Source organism: Filobasidium floriforme, assembly GCF_021052385.1.
Source record: "Filobasidium floriforme strain CBS 6241 chromosome Unknown HD553scaffold_5, whole genome shotgun sequence".
Lineage (NCBI taxonomy): Eukaryota > Fungi > Basidiomycota > Tremellomycetes > Filobasidiales > Filobasidiaceae > Filobasidium > Filobasidium floriforme.
In genome coordinates, this window is record NW_025763626.1 from 620,963 (window position 1) to 644,656 (window position 23,694).

The 23,694-nt window shown below is 53.0% G+C and overlaps 6 protein-coding genes across 6 annotated transcripts; 3 read left to right on the top strand and 3 right to left on the bottom strand.

The window, feature by feature from the left end:
• On the top strand, positions 1–1,281 carry HD553DRAFT_307317 (dehydrase and lipid transport-domain-containing protein). Its single transcript, XM_046179404.1, has 4 exons — positions 1–373; positions 456–750; positions 822–867; positions 936–1,281. The coding sequence occupies exons 1-4, from the start codon at positions 111–113 to the stop codon at positions 1,238–1,240; spliced, it is 909 nt and encodes a 302-aa protein (XP_046038489.1). The 5' UTR covers positions 1–110; the 3' UTR covers positions 1,241–1,281.
• HD553DRAFT_281881 (DNA-dependent RNA polymerase II second largest subunit) lies at positions 1,282–6,498 on the bottom strand. The gene is made up of 13 exons (XM_046178143.1): positions 6,219–6,498; positions 5,763–6,067; positions 5,576–5,688; positions 5,364–5,499; positions 4,996–5,289; positions 4,740–4,934; positions 4,354–4,671; positions 3,264–4,283; positions 2,077–3,198; positions 1,922–2,013; positions 1,837–1,853; positions 1,571–1,757; positions 1,282–1,504 (listed from the first exon to the last, which is right to left on the bottom strand). Exons 1-13 carry the CDS (start codon positions 6,223–6,225, stop codon positions 1,426–1,428), a joined length of 3,885 nt encoding a protein of 1,294 aa, XP_046038490.1. The 5' UTR covers positions 6,226–6,498; the 3' UTR covers positions 1,282–1,425.
• Positions 6,499–6,720: 222 nt separating this feature from the next.
• Positions 6,721–12,062, top strand: HD553DRAFT_307333 (P-loop containing nucleoside triphosphate hydrolase protein). Its single transcript, XM_046179405.1, has 23 exons — positions 6,721–6,983; positions 7,054–7,281; positions 7,358–7,377; positions 7,445–7,533; positions 7,610–7,715; positions 7,786–8,077; positions 8,156–8,395; positions 8,457–8,537; positions 8,609–8,755; positions 8,820–9,412; positions 9,476–9,602; positions 9,671–9,831; positions 9,907–9,987; positions 10,068–10,182; positions 10,239–10,358; positions 10,425–10,580; positions 10,638–10,775; positions 10,837–10,955; positions 11,016–11,118; positions 11,182–11,340; positions 11,403–11,600; positions 11,659–11,769; positions 11,830–12,062. Exons 1-23 carry the CDS (start codon positions 6,885–6,887, stop codon positions 11,923–11,925), a joined length of 3,579 nt encoding a protein of 1,192 aa, XP_046038491.1. The 5' UTR covers positions 6,721–6,884; the 3' UTR covers positions 11,926–12,062.
• A 165-nt stretch (positions 12,063–12,227) lies between these two features.
• Positions 12,228–13,571, top strand: HD553DRAFT_367431 (uncharacterized protein; the record flags this gene model as incomplete). The annotated part of the gene is made up of 6 exons (XM_046184125.1): positions 12,228–12,636; positions 12,713–12,737; positions 12,801–12,822; positions 12,888–12,923; positions 12,988–13,093; positions 13,153–13,571. Exons 1-6 carry the CDS (start codon positions 12,306–12,308, stop codon positions 13,569–13,571), a joined length of 939 nt encoding a protein of 312 aa, XP_046038492.1. The 5' UTR covers positions 12,228–12,305.
• Positions 13,542–19,276, bottom strand: HD553DRAFT_307337 (transport protein Trs120 or TRAPPC9 TRAPP II complex subunit-domain-containing protein). Its single transcript, XM_046179406.1, has 12 exons — positions 18,865–19,276; positions 18,192–18,799; positions 16,481–18,131; positions 16,220–16,412; positions 16,041–16,155; positions 15,862–15,953; positions 15,400–15,798; positions 15,073–15,330; positions 14,603–15,009; positions 14,480–14,540; positions 14,242–14,416; positions 13,542–14,163 (listed from the first exon to the last, which is right to left on the bottom strand). The coding sequence occupies exons 1-12, from the start codon at positions 19,067–19,069 to the stop codon at positions 13,966–13,968; spliced, it is 4,362 nt and encodes a 1,453-aa protein (XP_046038493.1). The 5' UTR covers positions 19,070–19,276; the 3' UTR covers positions 13,542–13,965.
• A 144-nt stretch (positions 19,277–19,420) lies between these two features.
• Positions 19,421–22,946, bottom strand: HD553DRAFT_188229 (glycogenin glucosyltransferase). Its single transcript, XM_046176999.1, has 5 exons — positions 22,317–22,946; positions 21,812–22,196; positions 21,706–21,735; positions 21,506–21,642; positions 19,421–21,432 (listed from the first exon to the last, which is right to left on the bottom strand). Exons 1-5 carry the CDS (start codon positions 22,576–22,578, stop codon positions 19,667–19,669), a joined length of 2,580 nt encoding a protein of 859 aa, XP_046038494.1. The 5' UTR covers positions 22,579–22,946; the 3' UTR covers positions 19,421–19,666.
• Positions 22,947–23,694: the final 748 nt, after the last annotated feature.

Here is a 23,694-nt window from a genome sequence, read left to right on the forward strand (position 1 = left end):
TTACGAAACAAAGTACAAGTAGCAAGTAGCTAGGCATCTCCTTCTCCTCTCGCAGACCCATCAAAGCAGCTGGGATATAAAAGCACATCTACCGAGGATTAGTTCCAACCATGTCGTTACAGAACACTACTCGGACCGTCCTTCGACGGACAACTAGATCGATCCCTTCGATCGCGCTCGTCCGACCGACCCTGCTATCTTCCCGACAAACCCCAAACCGATCGGAGCGAATCGCTTCACCATCTTCACGTTCATCTTCGCTATACGGCAGACGAAGTTTCTTCTCGTTGACGGACGTGGCGAAGCTCATACCTGGATCGTCTCCGGCTCAGGAGGAGGAGAAGCAGGTATTCCATGCGAGGAAGATCTTGCCGTAAGCAGTCGTCAGTGCGTCTACCTGGGTTGGCTCTTTCGGCTAACCGATATGACTCTGCCCTCCCGTCCAAACGATACAGATATACGCAGAACCAGCTGTACTCGCTGGTCTCGGATATTCCCTCGTACTCGACCTTTATTCCCTTCTGTACGACCTCCCAGATCCTGTCTTCCAACTCGTCCCCCTCGGATCCCTCTTACCAATCCTCGAATGCGTCCTTCCAGCCGTCAGAAGAGTCGCAGCAACAAGATCTCAAGGCGATGGTTCAGGCCGGTTTGGAATTTGATGTCAAGGCGGAGTTGGAGGTCGGGTTCGGGGCGTTCGTGGAGAAGTTTGTCAGTCGGGTGGAAGGGCGACCTGGCGAGATGGTCAAGGTGAGTTTGATACCGCGACCGGAGGTCTGCTTGTCTGTTTGCGTTGGAGCTAAGATCGACAAGATCGACAGGCAACGGTCGATGATTCGCCTCTGTTTCACAATCTCCAGACGACATGTAAGTGGTCCCTGTCGGCTCGTAGAGGTCGGATGTTCACCGCGTCGACTATGGCACGCTTTTTGTAGGGTCATTCCAGCCCGCTTCTCCTTCATCTCCTCACCCAACAACAACGGATTTGACCTCGCCATCCAACACCCCTGAGGGGACTATGTCGCCGTCAACATCGACCTCTAGCCCTTCTGTACCTCATCCGACCAAGCCCGCAGACCACAACAACTCGCCGACCTTGCTCACCATCGACCTGTCGTTCTCGTTCGCCAACCCGCTACATAGGATCGCTTCGCAGGCTTTCCTGCCCAAAGTTTCCGATCTGATGGTCGAAGCGTTCGAGAAGCGTTGCGTACAGGTGTACGGCAAGGGCAAAAACTGAGAACATCCCGCGAAAAGAACGAGGAATCATCAATCCAGCCTCTTTTGTATGGTATATCATCGATAATCGGGGATTCTTTGTATTCCGTTTTGTTTTTATAGCTATGCCCCCTGCGATGACATAATGACGAGGCGACTTTTGGATACAACACAGTCGTAATATGATAGTGAGCTGGACATGCGGGTCTAGGCGGTGATCCCGTTCGCAAGACTGCGGTTCTTGTTCGCCCGCCACGCTGGCGTTCGGTTCGAATACAGACGAGCGCTATGTAAAGGCAGATGGTCAGATGATAGCCACGAAGCGAGAGTCCAACTCCGACGTCGAACTCACGCAATGTTCATCGATGCCAGCTCTTGGAACAGCAGCTTGGCCGCATAGGCTGTTGTTGGAATAGTCAAATCAGACAGGAGTACGTCAGAACTGGTTTGATGCATTGACTTACGGATGTAGATGGCGCTGATCTTGGTTCGGTTGTTGCAAAGACGGCATTCGAATGACTGCTTCTTCAAGTTGGCGACTAAAGGAAAGATGTTTTCGTCGGATTAGTCACATGCAAATCGCAATAGCGAAATGTCTGTCCAGTTGGCTAGGCTCACCTGCTGTCATACCGCAGCTATGGGAATGGACAGCGAAGCTCATCAGTATCTGAGCACAGTCCTCTATAGTCCAACGCGTACGTACATGTCACAGACATGCAATCGGTAAGCGTCACTGGCGTCGAACATTCGCTCCTTCAGGAAACCAGCCATTCCGTGCGAAATCATACAATCACGCTGAGAGCAATGATCAAGTCAGCTCGTGCCGCTAGTCAAATAGATGTCCACTTCTGGACTCACCTCCATCTCTCCGAAACGCAGACCACCGTCTCGACTTCGACCCTCGACAGGCTGCCTCGTCAAGATTTGCACAGGTCCTCGGGCCCGCGAGTGGATCTTGTCGTCGACCATGTGCTTCAGACGTTGGTAGTAGGTAGGCGCAAAGTAGACCTGAGCCTGCAGCTTCCTGCCCGTATGGCCGTGATACAGCACCTCGAGTCCACGCGAGTGATAACCGGCCTGCTTGAGTCGCTTCGATACCTTTTCGACCGTCAAATCTCCAAACGGAGTCGCATCACCAAAGACTCCCATCAAGGCGCCAACCTTTGACAGCAGGGCCTCGACCAGATGCCCGATCGTCATTCGCGACGGAATGGCGTGAGGATTGATGATGATGTCCGGCACAATACCCTCAGCCGTAAAAGGCATATCTTCTTGACGATACGTGATACCAATCGTCCCCTTCTGACCGTGCCGAGAGGCGAACTTGTCGCCGATCTGAGGAATACGGGTCTTCCTCGTTCGTACCTTGACGAACTTTTGCCCCTCGTCGTCTTGTGTGACGATGACCTTGTCGACGACACCCGATTCGGTGCTCTTCAGCGGCGTCGAAATATCTCGCTTCGTATGCGTTTCTGTTCGCTGACCCAACTCGGCGCTGTCTTCTTCAATGGGAGCCGTCTTCCCGATCAGAATGTCATCTCCGTTGACGTTGGTCGCCGGTGTAATTAAACCGTCATCATCCAGCTTGGCATACCGATCACTTGGGCCCTTCTTCAGCCTCAGCGTCGAGTCTGCTGACGGTCGCTCGATCGACTCGAGCACTTTTCCTCCAATCCGCTTCTCCTTGTCAATGTATGTACGGTAGTACAGCGATCGGAACAAGCCTCGATCAATCGAGGTCTGATTCATGATGACGGAATCTTCCTGGTTGTACCCGGAATAGGTCATGATCGCGACGATGGCGTTCTGTCCGGCCGGCAAATCATCGAACTTGAGGTACTGCATCGCCAAACTTCCTGCGAGCGGTTTCTGAGGGTAGAACAAGATGTTCGCCATCGTGTCCATTCGCATCTGGAAATTGGTCGCAAAGATACCCATGGCCTGTTTACCCATGGCGGACTGGTAGGTGTTTCGAGGTGACTACAAGGTAATAGACTCATTAGACGAGATGGCCCCTCGTTTCAAACCTAAGCATGGGTACCTACCTGATTGTGATCGGGGAACGGGACGATGGTAGCACAAACTCCCAGGATCATACTGGGATGAATCTCGCAATGTGTGTAGGTATGCGAGAAGCTCGTACTCTCGATTCGTTTCGTTGGGTCAAAGCTCTCGGTCAACTCGGTGGGAATTTTCGCTGCTCCGGGGTTCTCTGCAGCATAAGCCCGTCGAGGCGCATCCAAGAGGTCATCGATCGTCATGGCGATCATGGAGAACTCTTCCTCTTCGGCATCAAGGTACTCTACCTTGCCTTCTTTGAGCAAATCTGACCAGGTGTAGTCTTCTGGCGGCTCGTCGACATTGGCATCGAGCCCTGCTTCTCGGTAGTCTGCCCATTCGGACAGCTTCGCAATGTCGTTCTGTTCGATTTGGACCTTTTGTGTCTCCTTGTCCACCACAAAGAGCGGTCGCATGACTCGACCGGCGTCCGTGTAGACGCGGATTTCCCTCTCCCTGATCTCTCGCACGATACTGACTTCGTCCTTGAGCGCACCTTCTCGTCGCTGCTGAACCATGGTGTTCAATAAAGCCGCCGGGTTGGTACTGATACCGACCCAGACACCGTTGACAAACACTCGCGTCGCCTCTGGGTCCCCTGCATAGCCGTCCAGTCCGCTGAGACCCATCGTCTTCATGTATTCCAGGATAGGACCGTCCGGCGAACCGACCGAGATGACCGACATGAGGGAAAGGTTCTTGACCAGACCACACGCCTGACCTTCTGGCGTTTCGGCGGGACAGACCATTCCCCAATGCGTGTTGTGCAGCTGACGGGGCTTCGCGATCTTTCCATCTCGTCCGATTGGGGTATTGGTCCTTCGCAAATGCGAAAGTGTCGACGCATATGTATACCTGTTGAGTACCTGCGATACACCGACCTTGCCCTCCATTGCCTTGGATTGCTCTCCCCAGTTTCCGGTCGCCAAGGAATACTTGAGCCCCTGCGTGATGATGCTCTTGTTGATGGCAGCTACGATGTTGAACATGCGGCCCTGATCGGAGCACTGCGTTGCGTAGAGGTACCTAAGTCAGGCAAAACCCATCAAAGCTGTTCTCCAGCGATAACAGACTCACCTTTTGCAAGTTTCGGTAAATATCTTTGGTAAACTTTCTGTAAAGCTGCCTGAACAAATTGGCCAACAACGGTCCCGCCAAATCCAGCCTCTTTTTTCCGAAATGATCACGGTCGTCCAACTCTCGCCTGTTCAGCTTCGCCAACACCAATCGATGCACCATGTAACCGAAAAAGTATGCCTTCTGTTTGAAGCCAGATCGTTCGATCGAGATATGAGGAAGAGTCTCCTTGGCGAGGATATCCATGGCGTGGCTAATACGCTCAGACTTGACACTTCCACCGACGTTTCCTCGACGACCAATGTGATCGAGCGATTTCTATATCGCAATCCGCAAATTAAGCGCTGCTTCTTTCAATATCGCTTGATAAGTGAACGTCGACTCACGTCCTGACTTTGGTAATCGCGGCCTTCCTCTACGGAGGGCTTCATCATGTCTGTGAAAGCATCATCGTCCAGGTCGTAACAGACCAGCGCCAGGATGTCTTCATCTGGAATGATACCCATCGCTCGGAATATGATGAAGATGGGGATGTCTTGCCTGACGTAGGGCAGTGTCGCTCGAATGGCATTGTTTCCGGTCTGGGTTTCCGCATCGTATCAATATTCGCTTGTAACCCCAGACGAACTTTTCAGGACTCACCTGCTTATCTCCCTTTGCCGTGAACAACTTGACGACCATTTTGCTCATCTTGCTCATACCCGATGTGCTCAACACACTCGTCAGTTCGGCGACGTGCGAGACATTACTTGGTTGAGCCTTTTCGAAGACGTAGACGTAGTTTCCGGCCATACGTTCCTGAGCGATCAAGACCTTTTCGGATCCGTTGATGACGAAATAACCGCCCATGTCCATGGGACATTCGCCGATCCTCTGTTGCTGCTCAGGACTCATTCTCGTCGTCAAACAGAAGTTACTCCTGACCATGATAGGTATCTACGAAAGTGAAACAACAGGATGCATGTCAGCGAGTTTAGACTACGATGTGTGCTCCGCCACTGCAAACTGACCCGTCCGATGTATGCTTGACGAAATTCGAGGTCATTGTAATCGCCATCCGGTTCCCACCTCGCTTCATCGTCGTCACTGGCTGGAATATACTTTTCGACCTGTTGAGCGACCGACATGTACAGAGGACAATCGTAACTGCAGGTGATGAAGCCGTTTTTCAGTCAGCTATGCACAACGAGTCGACATTCGAGAAATGTCGTGCGGTACTAACGTTCCGTTTCTCAGACGGGCGTGTTGAGGGTACGCCTCTTCGGCTCGACCATCGTTTTCGTTCATGTTGGGAGGGCCGAGGAAGACATGACTGAATTTGATGTTGAACCGTCTCTGAGGAGAGCAAGATGACGAGCTTGAGTTCCAATGGCTCATTTGACGGTTGAGAAGGAGATTTTGTCGCTCACCGTCGCATCCATGGCTCGAGTCCCACCCTGAGATGTCTGATCGAGGGTGAAAGTCCCGTGCTCTTCCATGACATCGACGATGGTCGTCTCCATAAATTCGTTGAAACTGGAAAGCTGCTGGTTGACGAGTCCCTTTTCGTGGAAGAAGCTATTGATGACAATCCACAGATCGTCCTCGGCGAGCGGGATCGAAGAGTCGTCCATGTCATAGTCGAACTCTTCCTGCTTGGCCACGACATCAAGGTAGCTTTCCGGGCCGTCCATCTGGCTGCCAGGAGCCGTAGCATATTCGTAACCGTAATCACCTGTAAAGACATCGCACATCGGATTGACGACATGGATGATATCGAGGGGAGAAGAAAGGCAACGGATTGGGGGGAAAGCAAAAAGGGTCGAGACCCTTAGTCTAGCCTGCGTTCAAGAGCGGGTTAAAGCTCGAGAAGAGAGGATATGTACCGGACATGACTATGCTTCGTCCCGCTACGTTTCACTAGGTCTTGTTGCTCTCCAGAGTAGCCTGTTCAAAGATGTGGCTACTCAACAGACCTGACCTTCGTCGTTGTCCGGCTTAGCGATTCGAAGACAGGGCGAGAGGTGTTGGTGAGGCGACCGAGATGTCGAGGCGAGAGTCCGATAGTCCAGGGACGTCGTTGAACGAGCTGTTAGGTCCGTGTCAGCGAGTTTCGAGGCCGAGTGTTTGATCTCCCTATCTATCTCTGACGATACTACGGCGAGTTATCCGGGATGCACCTTTCCATCGAGGTAGCTACGATATCATTCGAAACGACACATGTTCGAAGTCAGGGTCCAAGCACGGTGGGGGTGGATGAGGGGGAAGAACGGACATGCAGTATCAATTTATGATCTCCGCCGTGATGATCCCCTTCTTGCTATCATTTGGAACGCGTTCACTCGATTCCTTCGCGTCGGCCTCCACCCCGAAGATCAAGAGGGTCCCCCTACCGTCTTTGAACGATCTTTGAATCAGCTTTGATCGTTTTTTTCGTCTTCTCGATCTCTCTCCCATATCACACAGCTCAATATACAAGCACGGGCCAAGACACAGTGGCAATCGAGATAGTTTGATCTACCGGCTTCGTCGGAACGGCGGACCGTACTAATATGGTGGACAAGCGAAAGTCGCCAACCAGCGATTCGGAAGCGAGCGACTCGGGCAGCGACGACGATCTCGAGGCTACCCCCAGTGGTCCTGGACCTTTGGTGAGCTTGGACGCACCATCTGACGGCTTGGGTTCCGTAACATAGCTCAGTACGAGGTTCTCTGTTGCAGAAAAAGGCTAGGATCGACGGCCCTCTGAACGGACATCGGCAGCAAGATCTCGATCAGGTCGACGACAGTTCTGACGAAGATGAAGATGCTGATGGCGAATACGTACACGCCCCAACGAGGGAATTGAGTGCTTTGCAGTCCGAAATCAGTGCAGCCGTGGAGGAGGATCGTAGACAGGTTAGAGAGACGAATAGAACCAGACGGGGTGCGGGTCAAAACGTCGGATCGGTGAGTAGTGGAATGTCCCGCGCTTCTGTATTGTTCGGAGTTCATGCTAAAGACGGGTGACGCACAAATGATGCAGGGAGCCAGCGGAATTATCAAGTATGCATCAACTTTAGTATTGACGATCATACGTCATGTTCTCATGGAGATCCTGATCTGTGTATAGACGGATTTACCTGGAAAACTTCATGTGCCATGAGAGGCTTTCGTTCGATTTTGGGGAGAACATGAACTTTGTGATAGGAAACAACGGAAGTGAGCGACCGGCTAGCAATGTGTGGAGTAACTCGCTCAATCAGGACCAATGTTCTGACGTTGGTCTGTCCTCCAGGCGGCAAGTCGGCGGTTTTGACAGCCGTCACGATAGTCCTGGGAGGAAGGACGAGCAGCACAGGCCGTGGTTCTGGCATGAACGATCTGATTCGAAGTGGGGCTCAGTAAGCATCGTTACTCCGCCCTGAGCCGCTCTGAACTCTGCTTATGCTTCATATTGCCTCCGGCATGCAGCAAAGCGGTAATACGAATCGTGCTCAAGAACACTGGTCGGAACCCTTATCGAGCTGACGTGTGGGGGGACGAGATCACCATCGAACGTGTTCTCGCCAGGGAAGGCGCGAGTTCGTGGCGAATCCGCTCAGCCTTGAGCGGCGAGAGGAGCAAACCTCTCTCGACCAAAAAGGAGACGGTGACGGCCATGACGGATCATTTCGATATTCAGGTGGATAATCCCATGACAATTCTCACGCAAGATATGAGCAGGGCGTTCTTGGGCTCCAGTGATGCGCACAAGAAATACGAGGTCAGCGACATCTGTTCACCGCGATCCCAAGCGAGGACATCCCCACCCCAACTGATTCGAATCTCGCCTTACTTGTAGCTATTCCTCAAGGGGACCTCTTTACAAAAGTTGATAAACGATTACAACGCGCTGGATCAGAAGACCCGTCAGATCGATGCCAACCTCGGACGGCAAAAAGACGGGCTGAAGGATCTACTTCAAGCTTCAGAAAAGTGGAAGAAGCTGCTCGAGCAGATGCAGAGCGTACAAGCACAAGAGGAGTTGATCGAAGAGTTGCACAGAGATCGGGCGTGGGCTCATGTTAGGGACAAGGCCAAGGTGAGCATCATGTCAGCGGGGTCGTGCTAGAGGACATCGAGTTGACGAGGCGTTCAAATAGGAACATGCGGAGAAGAGCGAGGCTTCAGAAAAGGCTCGCGCCGAGTTCGAACTCGCTCAAAAGCGCTTCGATGACTTTGCAGTAAGCGAGGATGCGAAAGCGCCCGACGTGCATGAGCAGTTAACACATTGACTTGTCTATCTGCACCACAGGGCAGTACTGCCGATGCGGATGCACTGATTGAGGAGACCACCAAGGCGCACAGGGAATTCCAGGAATCCAACGGATCGGTAGCGGAGGACTTGCGCAAGGTCATCGAGAATTACAAGCAGGCCAAAACGACGGAAGGGACACAGAGGGTGCGTCCGGTTCAAGGCAGATCGGAATCGAAACAGGACTTAATCGATCTGTTGTGATCCGCAGAGGGCCATCGCAGACCTATCAACTTCTCTGGTGGCCAAGGAACGCTCTATAACCGAGCTCGAGCAATCGAGAGATGCGGAAATCCAGAGGACTGGACACGCCGGCTTTGCGGAGAAGCAGCAGGAGCTACGCAATAGCAAGACGGATTTTGAAACGAAGTTGACAACGGTACAGAAGCAATTACCCTCCCATGATCAAAAGATCCTGGACGCCAAGGCTGCCTACGATACAGCTCAATCTGCCCTGAGAAAGTGTAAGGGAGACAAGTCACAGCTGGAAGAATTCGCTTCCCGCGCTCAAGCTCAGCTCGCGGCGGCCCAAAGAGAGCAGTCTGGGGCGGGTCAGGCTCGAATCAATCGTTACGGCCAGAGACTCCAGGCCGTCTACGCCGAGATCGACAGGGCGAGATGGGAGGGTGGGAAACCGATCGGCCCCCTAGGGTTGTACGTCAAGGTCAAGGCGGGTGAAGAGCAGTACATCAAGGTCATCGAGTCTGCTCTGGGGAACAATCTCGTCGCGTGGGCTGTTCGGACCGCATCCGACCGTACCCAGCTTATGAACATCTTCAAAAACTGCATCGATCATCAGCAAACGTGAGTGTTCTGGAACTATTGGGCACAGCAGTATGGACTGATAAGGTCCTTGACCACGAACAGTGTGTTCGAGACAGGAAAGAACGATCGCAGAGCGTTTCCGCCGATCCTGACACATGTCGGTGAGCTTTTCGACTTTTCTCATGGCGATCAGAGACACCTCCACAAGACGCTCTTGTCTGTGCTCGAGGTATGTCAGGCGGGACGCTCTGTCAGGTTCTTGTCTTGCTTGATATGTTCTGACTGTACACGTCGCAGATCGAGGACGAGCACGTCGTACGATTACTGGTCAACGCCGCTACCATCGAGAAACTTTTCGTATCTCCAACTCGAAAACAGGCCGATGAAGCCGCTCGACAAATGGGTACTATGCAGACAACCTTCCTGACCGGAGACATGTTCAGGGTGAACAGCACAGGGTAAGCTGCTTGAAAATCGTAGAAGTGCAGGTTCTCACGATCGGAACGTGCTGGGATCGTCGTCCGGCATCACAGGGGAGGTGGGCAATCGAGCGCTCCCTTGAACAATTGGGCAGGTTCATCCATGCTTTCCACCGACCTTAAAGCTGAAATAGAGTTAGTACTATCATTCTTCAAGAATCTGTCTCGGAGAGGGCTGATATCGCTGCGTATTTTTAATCTGCCGCTCTCATCAGAGCTCGGGCTGCTGCCGTTCAAGACGCACTCAGCCAGGTCCAGGAAGTCAACGTAGAGCTTCAAAAATTGGAAGCGGATCGTCATGGCAGGGCCGAGGCAGTGGCCAAGGTAGAGGTACGAGGAAAATCAAAGCTATCACGTGAACCGCATCTCACTGTGCATCATTTCAGAGAGAGATGCAGCAACTAAGAAATTGGCAGAGGGAATACCGCGCCAAGATCCAGCAGATAGACCAGCAGCTCTCAGCCGAAGAACCCGTGAGCGTGTCGACGTTTACGGATGAGATCGAGGCAAGTTTCGGGCTTGCGCGCCGTTGCGGCGAGTCTGTCTGAACTTCTCGCTCTTGTCTTGTTCAGCGTATCCGTCAAGCCCGAGCGCTGGAGGACGAACAGTACCTCTCACTCAATGAGCAGTTGCAGCTGACCCTAGCACACGCCGAGGAACTCAAGATTCAAAGAGACCAACTGAAGACTCGACGCGACAACTTCGCGCAGCAGTTGAACGAGCTTGCAGTGAGTTTAACAAGTCGGCAAACGTATAACGCCCCTGTTCACGCTGTGCTTGATCAGAAAGCGGTCGGTGTGGCCAGAACCCAGAAGGACGATCTTCTCAAAGGGCAAAAGAACCTTGCATCGGTCCGCACTAAGAAGGCTGAAGTCGCAGCAGCTAAAGCACAAGAGCTACAAGCTGTCGAGGTTGCCCTGGAGGTTCGCCCAGATACTATACAATCGTGACCTGGGACTGCGCTGATATTTCGAAACCGCACAGGAATGGACGAGGAAAGCCAGGCTATATTGTCCACAAGAACGGAACCCGACCGAAAGTATCGAGAGGCTCAAGATGAGGATAGCTGCTGCCGAGAAAACTAGGGACAAGGGGAATGCAAAGTCGGTTTAGCCTTGCGCGTATTCGGCTGTGTCGATCACTAATACTCTTTGATTACGCAGCTTCAAGTATCCCTTGGAAGTCGTCACCGTAAACTTCAACGAAGCTGCTGGGAAATACGCGCAAGCTAAGAGTATTGTCCGAGAAGCGACAGCTGCAGTACAGGTTGGTGGTGTCAATTGTGCTCCTGCCTGCGACGTGATCTGAATCGTCCCCTTTTTGCTTCAGCGCCTGAACTCGACCGTGAATGACCGTAAGAGAGACTGGACCGCCCTACGAGCCGACGTCACCATGCGGACAAGAGATGGCTTTTCGGATTACCTCCAAGTCCGCGGCTTCTCTGGCAACTTGATCATCGATCATACCCATTCGACTCTAGACATGAAGGTGAGTAGTGGTGCTGAATTTAGCATTCTTACAATCGTCTGATCCGCTTTCAAATTCGTTAGGTCGACACGGATCTCTCTACTCAATCGAAGCATAGCAAGGAGAAGGATACTCGCTCTTTATCGGGTGGCGAGACATCTTTCACCACACTATGTCTGATCCTGGCTATCTGGTACAACGTCAAGAGTCCGCTTCGATGCCTTGACGAGTTTGATGTTTACATGGATGCGGAGAATAGGAAATTGGCCATGTCGCTGTTGGTCAGTATCCAATTCTCTCAGCCACGATCGAGCTACTGCTGATTCTTTGGTTGGACAGGTGCGAGTCGCGACGGGCGTCGATGTCTCTGCCGGAAAACAGCTGTCGAATGGCGGCGACGTAGTAGGCAAGCATGGTGATGAGCGTCAATACATCCTGATCTCCCCGCAGGTAAATGCGTCGGATCTGCTGTTCAAATGTCCAGACACTAATTCGTATTGATGACACTAGGAAATGTCTGGGGCTAAACTGCCGCCTACAGTCAAAGTTTTGCGTATGCCGGATCCCGAGCGAGGCCAAACCAGGTTGACCACCACTTCTACCTGAACGCCATGTCGCCTGGAATTTCTGATCAAATCCCCTCAGATCGCGCCTGACATGAAGTTGTAAGATCATAACGTTGATCACCTGTACATGTGTACATCAGTAGCATCACACAATACCTCAAATGTGCTTGATCGTGACTTGTGGGGAAACTGCCGCGATAATTTCGCGATCCGCCGCGGGCTCACCGCCGTGAAACAGAAATCGCGCTATCCTTGCATCACAAAGGAGGCTACCTCAAGGAAGCTTCATGTTTCCGCTCGAACTAATATGGCCGTAGCAGCATATAAGGAACTCGCTTCCATCCGCAATCGCCGACACAACTGACGTCCTGTCTGGCCCTCAAATTTCGGTACCGAAACAACCGAAACGGCTCGTAGCAGATGGAAACTCAAAATGTGTACGCACAGGCAGCGCCTCAGTACTACGATCGCAATTGGAATCCGTACCCAGAAAACGCAAGAATTCAGCCTCCATTTGCGTATACTGCAGTCCGATCGCAGAACCCAGAGGCATGGCGCTCAGTTCCCTACTTGCAACCGCTCACAGGGGACACTCCTTCGACACGAAATGAAATGTGGGCTCAAAATCCGGTCTCGCCGCGCACTGTCTCAACAAACAGTCCTCCGAGTTCGGAACAACATCAAAGAGGCATTCCTCCTCCCCGTACCAAACGGGCTCAAGTGAAAAACGCGTGTACCAACTGCCAACAAGGTATGTGACAGCCATTTGGCAGGAATTATCTCAGCTTTGACGACGCTGACGCTTCTTTATTTTCTGCTTGACAAAGCATGCAAAAAATGCTCCGACGCTCGGTTCGTTGCTGTAGATAACTTGTCCCTCGAATCTTACTAAATTCATTGCTTTGACGTTGTCAGGCCATGCGAAAGATGTCGAAGGGTGAGTGGCTGGTGTGCAAGCGGAATCTCACTTCCTAGGCCTGACCAAGCCTTGGACGACGATAGTATGGCCTTCCAGATTGCGTCAACTCCACCAGAAAGGCGAGATTGTCCCTGTCCCTCGCTGATTCCCTGAACCGATCAGCTGACACTTCGATTCTTTCAGCCGCGCGCTCGTGGTATCAAACGTGGACCATACAAAAGGCGAATGGCTCCGCTAGTGCAAACCCAAAATCCCTCATACCTCGACCCCCGACCGCCTCCTGTTCCGGGTGAGTGATCGGTTCGATTCGAACCAATTCGACATGTCGGCCTAATGCATTTCTTTCAGTGATCCCCTCGCCTGTTCCCGTGCGCCCGAACGAACCCAAATCCCGCCTGCTTCAGCAGGTGACCCTGGGTCATCGAAGTCAAGCCTTCGACTTGACCCTGGATGCCCTGCCGGCCTTGACCCCTCTCCGCGCTACGACTCCGGTACCTCAACACTTCGACCTCGGAAACCTGCCGTCCTCGAACGAGCTTCAATCGTACGACTTCAGTCCAACGACACAATCACCGAACGATTTCGCTATTCACGCGGATCAACTCAGGCAGTCCCTGGAACAAGCGGGACTCGTCTCGTGTCCGGCCTCACCTCGCTTCGCGCAACAGTACACTCCCATACAGACCCCCATGGTGCCCTTCATGGGGCATGCGGCTACCGCTCCAAACAGTCCGACAGGCCTGAGAGCGTTCATGGAATTAGACTAGACTAACAGATCTGCTATGGACATGGATACATGATTCGTTATATAATTCGTACGATTCGTGTGGTCTGTTTTCGTAAGGCCGGTGTGCCAGCCAGGTCGTGCTCGTCGTCCAAGACCACTGTTGCATCAAGCTCGTAAAGGCCTCTAGACAAGAAAGTCGATCGTACATCGACGCTGCCGAAGCCCTTGTGCAAAGCAAGGAACCCTCTCAATTTTCCTTCGTGGATGAAGTTTCGTGAAAGGGCGTCAACCTCCATGTAGGCTGACTGCTGATTAGCGGTCCTGTCTAACGTGTATGGCTGTACACTGATAGTGTACGTTGCTTTGTATTCGTCTGCGACGCCTTCGTGCAACGTATCGGTTAAGCTAGCGAAACGAATGGTAGATGACCTATACTACTGACCTTCTGGTGAATGCATCTTGACGCTCAAGCGTAGCTTGGTCGGTTCATTAGCTGATACGCCCTTCCGGACATCATCATTGCTATCCACGTCGATCTCAATTGACAGCGACTCTTGCCTGTATGCTTCGGTAGCTCTTGAGTCTATCTCAAGGTGGCGGAAGCCAAGTTCCCCTGATCGATTCGACCCAGGCTGAATCATTCGGAATAAGGAGGCATACGACGTTATTCGATCAGTGGAATGCCGCACTTGAGACGAAACGTGACCTACAAGAGTCCACCATGCACGGAATGATTTGAGTAGATCTTCCTTCAGCCAGAAGCGCATGTTCTCCGTTTCCGTGACGACCTTTTTGTTGACAACGAACTGCCTAGCGTTGGATTGAGGGATTGGCCTACTGGCCTCTTCTCGAGACATCGCGCAGCGTCGCACAGGGAAGAACACTCTGTACCAATATAGCGGTATCCTGGTCAGCGCTGCACTGATGTTCAACATAAAAGTCGCCCACCTTGCACTCGCTCCAGCGGCAAGAAGCCTTCTTACCAGTAAAGGCTCGATATTCAAGGTTTCTGCAAGATGTCATCCGAGAGATTAGGCCTTGCGTTTGCGAAGATCTCGAAGCAAGACCCACCGTCTCCTTCTCGTCTTCGTTCCAGACAGACTTCGAGCGCTTGATCCGAAGGATTCGTGAACAAGGCGGACGCAATGCAGAAATCCGGTTGATTGCAGGCACTTGACAAGGCGTTTTGCAAATGATCTTGGGACGCCCGGTCGTTTCGGAACGAGCTTTGATGCCTGGGTGTCATTCGGGCCGATGCGATCCGCGAGCGTTGTGACTGCCCCGGAGTGAGTGAAGGTGTCGCCGACAGGGAAACGTCGAATTGATCGACGTGTTGAATATCCAGAGAACGGCAGCGAAGTGTTTGCTGAACAGTAGTGATGATCGGTAACGTAATGCGTCGCGAATAGAAACTAGCATTCTCATTCCTTTGTGCTATGGCGATATTACCATAGTCCATACGGATAATGGCATGTTCGCTGCGATGTAGTTCACAAGTCAAAACTCGGACAGCTCTACATAGGCTGTTCCGCAAGGCTTACCATCCGAATTTGCCCAAGTACCGGATTGCGACGGTTTGTTGCGCACCTGGCGGGATATGAACAGGCTGATCGGCTTGTTCCCAGAGCAAGACAGGTCGTTGCTGCAGCTCGGTCTCGATCGCATGGGTTTGAACAAGGTCAAGGCCAGCCTCGTTGAGCAGACGTTCGCTTTCTTCCGCCAGCGTATCAGTAAATGTGAGCTTGAGGAAATCGATCGTTTGCGATGAGGCGTTCTCAATGACGAGACGTATTGTGAACCTATTATCGCTTACCTTCGTCAGTCAAGTAGGGGTATTATCATAGAGCCGAGCTTCAGGTTCCACTCACATTTCGCCATCTAATGTAATCAGTGAGCCATGATTCAGATTGGTGCCTCGGATCCACATGAGAGGCTGAGCAGGGATGATCTGGCAGAGGATAGGACCGCTAGTGCGATTAGCCTGCGAATGTCCCGCATTATCCATGCGCTGCAAGCTAGGACGTAAATTCGCTGCCGCTATCGATTTGTACGCCAATCGCGGTTTCGCCGGAGCCGGCGCGAGCCCCGGTATTGACGCATGGGGCAGTGTCAGGATTTCCTCTTGCCCGTCGGGTAGTCTAATCCGTATTCCCTGCAGTGCGAGTTCTCCTGCTTCGGTGGCCACCGCCAGCAATGGGACGCGCACAACATTATCTGCCATCAAGACCAATGGCAGAGCAGGACAGTTCGTTGGGACTCCCGTAGTTCTGTAACAACATCATTTTTCTCAGCCCTTGAACCTGTATCGATAGAACAAGGTCCCAACTCACGCGAGCGCAACGTCCTGAAGTTCGATGTCAAAGCTGAAGGGATTCGCCAAGGTAACGATGCACTCTATCGCCTCGTTCTGAACGAATATTAGCTGACCAAAAATAAGGCAGCACATTAGCAGTGCACGTAAGATCGGCGGGACACAATATAGCCATTTAGACGATCAATGTAAGCTTACTTTTCCGCCGGCAGATGTCTTGGCCCGAGGGTTGTACAAGAACGGATCAAGACGTTGATCTTTGGCTGTCGCGGTAGCCAGAGTTTGTTCATAAGGGATCTTGTTAAGGGGGATCCTGATCGGAAAGAACTTGTGAGCGTCTCAAGTCTACAGTACTAAGACGTTACCGAGACACGCACGGTGTCATGTCCAAGCTCACAACCAGACCGTCCGGAATCCACCATTGCCTGGATGGAAGCGTGATCGCCCGCCGCTGTGCTGTACTCCAAGCCCTGGCATAAGCCTGATACAAGTATAGCTGAGAGTGAGGTGCCAGATGCATCGACATTGTTCTCAGAGCAACGGCAGCAAAACGCATGATGCTAAGGTGATCTGTAGGTCAAAGGTCGATGTTTATCAATATCAGAGGTAAGTCATAAACCGCAGCTCGCAACGCTCACCAGGTAGCGCTTCGACTGCAGTCACTGCATCACGAACGACCTCGACTTGAAGCTCTGGCCAGCCATAGGACGAGTTTGATGGAGTAATAGTTCCAGGAGTGTCATAGAGCAAGTCTAGGTCCAGACCAAGAATGTCAAGCGTACGATGAAGCAGATATATGATCGCATCGGTGCCTTCCTCCGAATCTGGGCGCTTCGACGCAATGAATCCGCCGCTACTGGATGAGGTATGAGGTGGAACGCCAGTATTTCGGGCGGAAAGCATGCTTCGATCGTCGAGTTCAGTAGACGCTGTTGATTCTTGGCTTAGTATAGAGGCATCGCTGTTCCTGCGCCTTTTGGTTACTGCCTCCGTCTGAGCCTGACCGGTTCGAGCCTTCATGATGGCCGTGACGCCTGATCCCGACAGCTCTCGGTCGAAGATCATCTCTCTTCGATCCAGACCCAGAATACGCTGAAAATTCGCCAGCTCTACAAGTATGTCCAACTGGACATCTTCTGGTAAACATCGGATCCAAGGCCCATGAGCCGCTATGGCCGTCCGAGTGACAAGCGATCGACTGATTTTGGACATTGTCGTCAACTTCAGGAAGACCCTTCGGCGATGAGCGTAATCCATCGGAGGATAGCTTCTTGGCAGTCGTCCCGACACGAGCGATTGGAGTGAAGCCGCGCCAAATCCGCCAGCTGCCCAGGCGTGAAGGAGCAAACGCGCTGTTCGCAGTGCACAAAGCGTATAGAGTCTGGCCATCACGCCTTCACCAGATTCCGCACCGTGGGGAAACAAGGATTCGGGGGGGCAAGATGATCTACCGTAAAGACCCAATGCCTGAGTCATGTAATCATGGGCCCCGGACAAGACTGGCGATGTAAGTAACGGTACGTTCCCGTGCTCCGGGTCGCGTGTTTCCCAGGCCTCTAACAAGGTTGCGGTGGCTAATCCTTCACAGGCGGATGCGTGCCAGATGCTGTCGTTGTGGCTTTTGAAGGTGGAGATGCATTCGTGATAGCTTGTGATGGCCTCTTGCAGCCTTCCGCTCAGCAGCCATAAATCGGCAGTAACCTTTCTCAATCGGCCGACACCAGAGCTTGCAGAGGTGTTTGAGCTGGCACCTGCAATAGGGCTTGTGCTGGAGCTCACTTCTGTTGGGCTACTGCTATGCTTAGATCCACTCATGACCCGTCCCATACTCGTACTTAAGCTAAAGCCTGTACTGGCTCTTTTGGTAGCGTTGCCGCTGTTCTTGGAGTCGGGTCTAGCTGGAGTTGGACCAGGCACGTTACCAAACCCCCGCAGAGCAGCATCGCCTCCAAAAGTTGTTGTCCCGATTACAGACTGCGGGCGCGCCGACAAGCGGTCCGAGTGCTCTGGCAAGGTGGGCATGCTGTTCGAGCCACTTATCCCTGGGATGGTGTATCCTGTAGCTGAAGAAGGCCGTGAAGGGAAGGAGGATGTAGGGGTCGTTGGATTGGCAGTGTTGGACACCGAGATCAGGGAGTAGTTGGATGATCTTGGCCGAGGTATCGATTCACCCGCCGAGGCGTTGGAGGGGGTCGTGAATGTCGGCCGTGAGATACCTTTGACGGTCAAGATAGGCAGCATCGAAGCCTGCAGGGTCTGAGTTCCGGTAGGCTTCTCTAGTGTCGAGATCTAGGTTCGTACAGCCCATATCAGGAGGGTGAAAGGCTGCCATGCCACATCGTCACGCACCATATCTCCAAACTCTGTCAAGACGCTGGCGATCAAGTCCGCCATCAACATCCCCAACACGATCTCGACATTGCCGTCCTTTGGAATGACCACCATTTTCTCCTCGTGGCCCTTCCTGTCGTACATTTTGGCATCATGGTCTGCCATCTGGGACTTTGGGCGTTGAACGTTCGAGCCGTCTGATGCGTCGATCTCGACCATCCCCTCGAAAGTAGCAGACTGTTCGACCCGCCTGGGTGTGCTAGAAGACGAATCAGGCAGGTTCGGCGTCGACTTGTTTTGCTTTGGAAAATTGCCAGCTTTAGGTGTCGATCCAAGAGGAAAGGCAGAAACGTCTTCTTCCACTCCAAAGCAACGTCTGGCCAGTGGATATATCATGCCATTGGCATGATTGACGTGCAAATCGTTCAAGACCCTCTGAAACTGGCCGATCTTTTGATTGTGATTCGTCCTGGTATCTGACAGATCTGACACGCCAATTACAGCTAGAGGGAAGGCTGATATCTGAAGCAGTGATAAGGGCGATAGATCGTTTGTCGGGGGAACCGTTGTGAACGATAGGTGTACATGAGTGCTGGGCGGCGGGGAAGAGGGTGGCAGAAAGCGAGCTACAATAGGGTCAGACACCGCTGTCAGTGCAGTTCGGGTGCCGAACTGAATTCGTACTGCATACCCTTGTCTCCCTTCGATGCTGGACCTCCGCTTGTGCCTGGTACATCGTTCAACCTGAGCTCGGTAAAGCGACGAATCTGAAAAGTCCACTTGTCCCAGGTAGCCCTTGAAATGTCTCCGACGGGGACAAGGAGGACCGAGATCCTGGCTAGTGATAGCGGATCTGACAAGGGAGCCAGTTCGGGTATCTGCGTGACACTAGACATCCTGGGAGAAATGCACCTCGTCCACTGCCGCTTCCAGGTCCGAGGGTAATGACGGCGGTCAGGTAAGGACGAACCGTGCCGGTATCGATGAGCGGGCGGCCAGCGCAGATCTTTCTAGATTTCTGTAAATTCCCGATAAGCAGTCGGTCTCTTAGAAGATTCCTCTGGCTTGTGTGCTATATTTCTACCAGCTACCAGAAGGGAAGCTATACCAAGCATGATTGCTGATTGTGGATATGCCTACAACTTGCTCACATCTATCGCTATGACGATTGAGTGATCGGTCGGAACGTGCCCGGTTGACGTACGGAAGCAAATTCGGATGGTAACGAGGACGTACTCGATCACCGCTATGGCGCTGTGAACAAGATCAGCTTTCATAGAAATGTCATTAGGTGGTATATATAGTAGGACCAAGGAAGGGTCTAGTCTATTCTAGGCAGGACTGATCATATGTGAATATAAGCATCTATCTTCAAGCGGGTCGAGAAGGCTGTCCACCGCTCGCGGGACCCCCAGCCTGTCTCATGAATCGGGACAAGACCTCGACGGTGTCTCGCCTTCGCGCCTGGGTAGCGGCAGTCAACAGCGTTTCAGTTACATGTGTAAAGCAAATGATTTCGGCGCGAGGTGACTCACATCTATGGATGTCGATGGATCAAAGATCCTCGAGGTAGGCTTGGGTCTCGCCTCGTTCGATGACGAAGATGCGGACCCGTTAGGAACACGAGTCTGGGCATTGTTCTTCGGCGAGTTGTATGTCGCCGAAGTGATTGTTTCTTCAGAAGATTGTCGGACAGGCTTTCGTCGAAGACCGCCTACACCGGTGTCCGTCTGGGATGCAGTTCCCTGGCTGACGTGATCGGCTCCGATCGCGCCAAACTTGTAGCTGGAAGGCCCCGCCGTCCGCTTCGCGGTTGCCAGATCCGCCATCCTCTGTTCAGGTGAAGTCTGCACTACTCGGTCCTGCATTGGAACGGGATCCGTCTGGACGCTCCGCACGGTGTAATGCTTTCCTCCTCCGTTGCCTGCTGAACGAGGTCCCGTTTCCTGACCCGGCGTAGTGATAGGTGACCCCCCTGTCGAAGACATCTTGCTTGCCGTTCTCGAATGGCCTGGCCTCGTGCTGGAACCACCTGCACCACGACGGACAATCGGATATCGTTCTTCTTCATCCTTGTCGCTGCCCGAAGTCGTCTCCTCGTCATCCCCATCCCGACTCCCTTCGCTCCTGGTCTCGGGCGGCGTCGAATCTGCTGATCTTTTACCTCGCTTCGCATGAGAATGCGGTCGAGCGGGTACCAAGTGCTTGTTATTCCTCTGCTTGGACTCGGGCTCAGCCAACAGGATTCCTTGCATATTCTCTCGTTCAAGGGCCGGAGTCTGCATCCCCTTGGCCAGAGCCTTCCTCTCTTTCGGTCCCCCCAAACGGGACGCATAGTTTTGTATCGAAGGGATGTCCCACGCGTTTGTATACTGCGCCATGGCCTGGTGGAAGCTCATCTGTTTTCTGTGCTGTTGAGGACCCGTCGGGCTGGCAGCCGTCGACAGCGGTAATCGGATATCCTGCGGAGCTGGAGGACTCGGCAGATGCAATCGGAGCTCGGGGAGTGGATTGGCACGAGGGGGAGGAGGATCGCTAGCAGGGAAATGACGAGAAGGAGGTTGTCTCTCCTCCTTTTCCCAAGGGAAGACAGTCTCGACCTTGGAGTAGTCTGGTTTCCCGTCTGCAGCGCCCGCATACCACTTGTCCTCCTTGACGACGTCTGGAATGGTAGGATAACTACCGGCGACGTTCCAATCCTCTGTACGCTGCTTTTGGTGTCCGAGCGGCTTGTCCCAGACGTTGACATAGTTTTCCGGCATTCCCTGCCTCATCTCACCGTATTGCGGACCTGAACGACGAGGTGGCGAGTCGAATTGAGCGTTCCAGGTCTCAGGGATGGGAGGCGATCCCTGTCGAGCAGGAGGATGGACGGGTGCGGTATGAGGCAAAGCCTGAGCATAGATCGGAGGCGACCCTGCCAGACTCGGCTTCCTCTCCGGGGTTGGGACGGAAGGTTTCGCCGGTAGAGGTCGCATCAAATCCACCCTCCCGTCCAGAGGCAAGCTGTAGTATGTCCCTTCGATACCAGCAGCGTGTACATTCGCTCCGCCAAGAGCCATACTGACCGCAGAAGAATCGACTCGCGGTGAAGCGTGCATCTTGTCAATCTGCTCTCGGCCCTCTTCCGTGGACAAGGCCGGCATGTTCCACACGGCGACGTTCTGAGGTACGCTGAAAATAGGATTGGCGATGGGCTGACCGAGAGGTCGCATGTACCTGTCGTATACGGCAAACCACCGGTCGACGAGAGATGGGTCTGCAACAACAGTAGCAAGCGATATGAGAATTACTGTCTCGTGTGTTTGAGCTTTTCTTCTCGCGACGCTCACAGTCAAATGGCATATCCCTGATGTTAGGTGTAGGCGCTCGAGCAGGTCTTGTGACGATGCTCCTCCAAGGCTTGTTGTTCCCAATAAAATGCACACAGTGGATCTTGCTACCATACCGTCGATAGGCTGGGGCGTATCTGCGAAAACATACCGTTTTAGTATGCGAGCTGTTGTACCGGCTCTGCGCCCATCACACTCACTGGTATGCTGCTGACGGCGTGACGTTGTACCTGTAGATATTCACTCGACCCGAATCAACTCTTGCCCTGTAATTCGCATCTCCTCACTGACCACGAAGCGACTCACGTAAACGACAACCTATTCCAATCTCCGCCCTGTCCTTCCTCAGAAAACCACTCGTTCAGCAACCCCTGATCAGCCCCATCGAAACTCCCATTCCCACTCCCGATCCCCATTCCTTCCAACTCTACATCCCCCTTCCTAGCATCCTCCATCAACTTGATCATTCCCCTGAAATCAGACTCTTTGGGTTCAAAGACCATGACACCCGAGTTGAAACAGTCTGGCCAGCCGCTATCCGGACAGGCGGAGAAGCGATTCGGGAGGGAGAAGAGCTGGGTGAGAGGGCGGAGGGGCAGGACGTCGGCATCGAGGTAGACGATCTTGCTGTATTTGCCTTCTAATCGGAAGATGTGTAGTTTTGTGAGGGCGGAATGTAGGTCCGGTCGGCCTGTGGAAGATGACGAGGCAACGAATCGGAGTGAACGGCAAAGACAGCGAAAGATCCACAATAATATTCTGGTCAGTCTAACAAAGTTTTAGACGTCGTCCCCGAGGACAAACAACTCACCCATCAGTTGCAAGCCTGCTTGACCCTCCGCCCCGCTAGTAATGACCTCTACCCCGATGACAACGTCAAACGCCGATCGCAACTGCTTGATACTCTCAACATCGACAGTCTCCGGGGTGACAAGGCATACGGTATGAAAGTCTACCGTACGAGGTTGAGGATGCAGGTCCCTCAGCGAGTGGGCGAGGACGAGGGCTCCGGGGAGGTAGGAGGAAGAGTTGAGGAGGGTTACGAATGCGAATTCCGGCTGGGGAAACGACATGGTCGAGGTCGTCTGGTTGGTCGTCAAGCTTTATGGATTTTGCCTTGTCCTTTGATCCCTTTATATCTCTTGGTAATAATGCACCGTTGATCTGAGAGAAGATTGAGGATGTCTTGTTCGAGGGCCTCGTTCCACTGAACTATCACTATTGGCGGGGTCTGTCAGTCCAGATTGCGAGATAAAGGATGGTCCGGAAAGTTCCCAATTCGACCGTCCCACGAGCTGGTGCCTTTTTCCACCGAGATCTCAAGAAAGGATAGAGTGAGGGTACGAGAGAGCAGTAGAGGGCGTGAAAGAGGTATCGCCTGGAGGAGAGGACTATCCTATGGTGAAATCGTTTGCTGAATTGCTGACGATTGTTGACGAAGACTGCCCTTCAGCGCCCAGAAGTGTGTTGCAAGCTGCAAGCTGCTGGTCCTCGGGTGAAATGTGAGGATTCCTGGTCGTTTGGGGCAGCCAACCCGCGGAGGGCGAGGAAGGCAGAAGGGGGAAGGGGGAACCATGGGAAACACGCGCGACGACCCTGCAGCGACGAGCAGCGAGCAGCGGCCCCGTCCTCGCGGAACCAGACGATGCGGGTCGGGTACCTCGAATCCCCACCAACGAGGATCGTCGACGGCGACAAGGCTGCGGTTCGTGGAGATTCCACACCCATAAAGCCACTGCCACAAGCCATGAGATATATCGGCGAGTAGCTTGCGAGGGGAAAGCTGTCTGCGCCCAGGCTTTCCAACTGTTGTAGGTCGATGGTCGGTTCCGAGGACAGCAGAGCGAGCCTGCGCTTCGTCCTTACACGTTGCTGTGGGTGCGGCGGGCTAAACTCATGCTAGTATGTCTTCCCAACAGTCGAGGAGCTTGAACGCGAGAGGGGCGATGCGATCCCGCAGCCAGACGTCCAGGTACATCCTATTATCTGAACACGATCGCCTGTATGATGGGTACTGATTCGCGTCTGCAAGACGTCGGGGACCGGGTTGGAAGAGCAAGGGGCATGGTCCCGGAATCATGATGTGCCTTTCTGAAGCAGGCGGTGCAGCGAATGTATGGTCACACCACCACTTATCAGTTGATCAGTGGCGAGGAGGATAATGGTGCGCAGCAGCGATCAGGAATGAG

What these genes read in the sequence shown, in the direction of transcription:
- HD553DRAFT_307317 (XM_046179404.1), top strand. Translation starts at nt 111, where the DNA reads ATGTCGTTACAGAACACTACTCGGACCGTCCTTCGACGGACAACTAGA. An exon ending in CATGCGAGGAAGATCTTGCC is followed by an intron (nt 374 to 455) that starts GTAAGCAGTCGT and finishes CAAACGATACAG; the next exon opens with ATATACGCAGAACCAGCTGT. An exon ending in TCACAATCTCCAGACGACAT is followed by an intron (nt 868 to 935) that starts GTAAGTGGTCCC and finishes CGCTTTTTGTAG; the next exon opens with GGTCATTCCAGCCCGCTTCT.
- HD553DRAFT_281881 (XM_046178143.1), bottom strand. An exon ending in GTCAAGCATACATCGGACGG is followed by an intron (nt 5,290 to 5,363) that starts GTCAGTTTGCAG and finishes TCACTTTCGTAG; the next exon opens with ATACCTATCATGGTCAGGAG. An exon ending in TGCGTTTCGGAGAGATGGAG is followed by an intron (nt 2,014 to 2,076) that starts GTGAGTCCAGAA and finishes CATTGCTCTCAG; the next exon opens with CGTGATTGTATGATTTCGCA.
- HD553DRAFT_307333 (XM_046179405.1), top strand. Translation starts at nt 6,885, where the DNA reads ATGGTGGACAAGCGAAAGTCGCCAACCAGCGATTCGGAAGCGAGCGAC. An exon ending in ATGTTAGGGACAAGGCCAAG is followed by an intron (nt 8,396 to 8,456) that starts GTGAGCATCATG and finishes GCGTTCAAATAG; the next exon opens with GAACATGCGGAGAAGAGCGA. An exon ending in CGCTCTTGTCTGTGCTCGAG is followed by an intron (nt 9,603 to 9,670) that starts GTATGTCAGGCG and finishes TACACGTCGCAG; the next exon opens with ATCGAGGACGAGCACGTCGT.
- HD553DRAFT_307337 (XM_046179406.1), bottom strand. Translation starts at nt 19,069, where the DNA reads ATGTCTAGTGTCACGCAGATACCCGAACTGGCTCCCTTGTCAGATCCG. An exon ending in AGCATCGAAGGGAGACAAGG is followed by an intron (nt 18,800 to 18,864) that starts GTATGCAGTACG and finishes ACCCTATTGTAG; the next exon opens with CTCGCTTTCTGCCACCCTCT. An exon ending in ACGAAGACGAGAAGGAGACG is followed by an intron (nt 14,541 to 14,602) that starts GTGGGTCTTGCT and finishes GACATCTTGCAG; the next exon opens with AAACCTTGAATATCGAGCCT.
- HD553DRAFT_188229 (XM_046176999.1), bottom strand. Translation starts at nt 22,578, where the DNA reads ATGTCGTTTCCCCAGCCGGAATTCGCATTCGTAACCCTCCTCAACTCT. An exon ending in AGCAGGCTTGCAACTGATGG is followed by an intron (nt 22,197 to 22,316) that starts GTGAGTTGTTTG and finishes CATCTTCCACAG; the next exon opens with GCCGACCGGACCTACATTCC. An exon ending in TGGAATAGGTTGTCGTTTAC is followed by an intron (nt 21,736 to 21,811) that starts GTGAGTCGCTTC and finishes GAATATCTACAG; the next exon opens with GTACAACGTCACGCCGTCAG.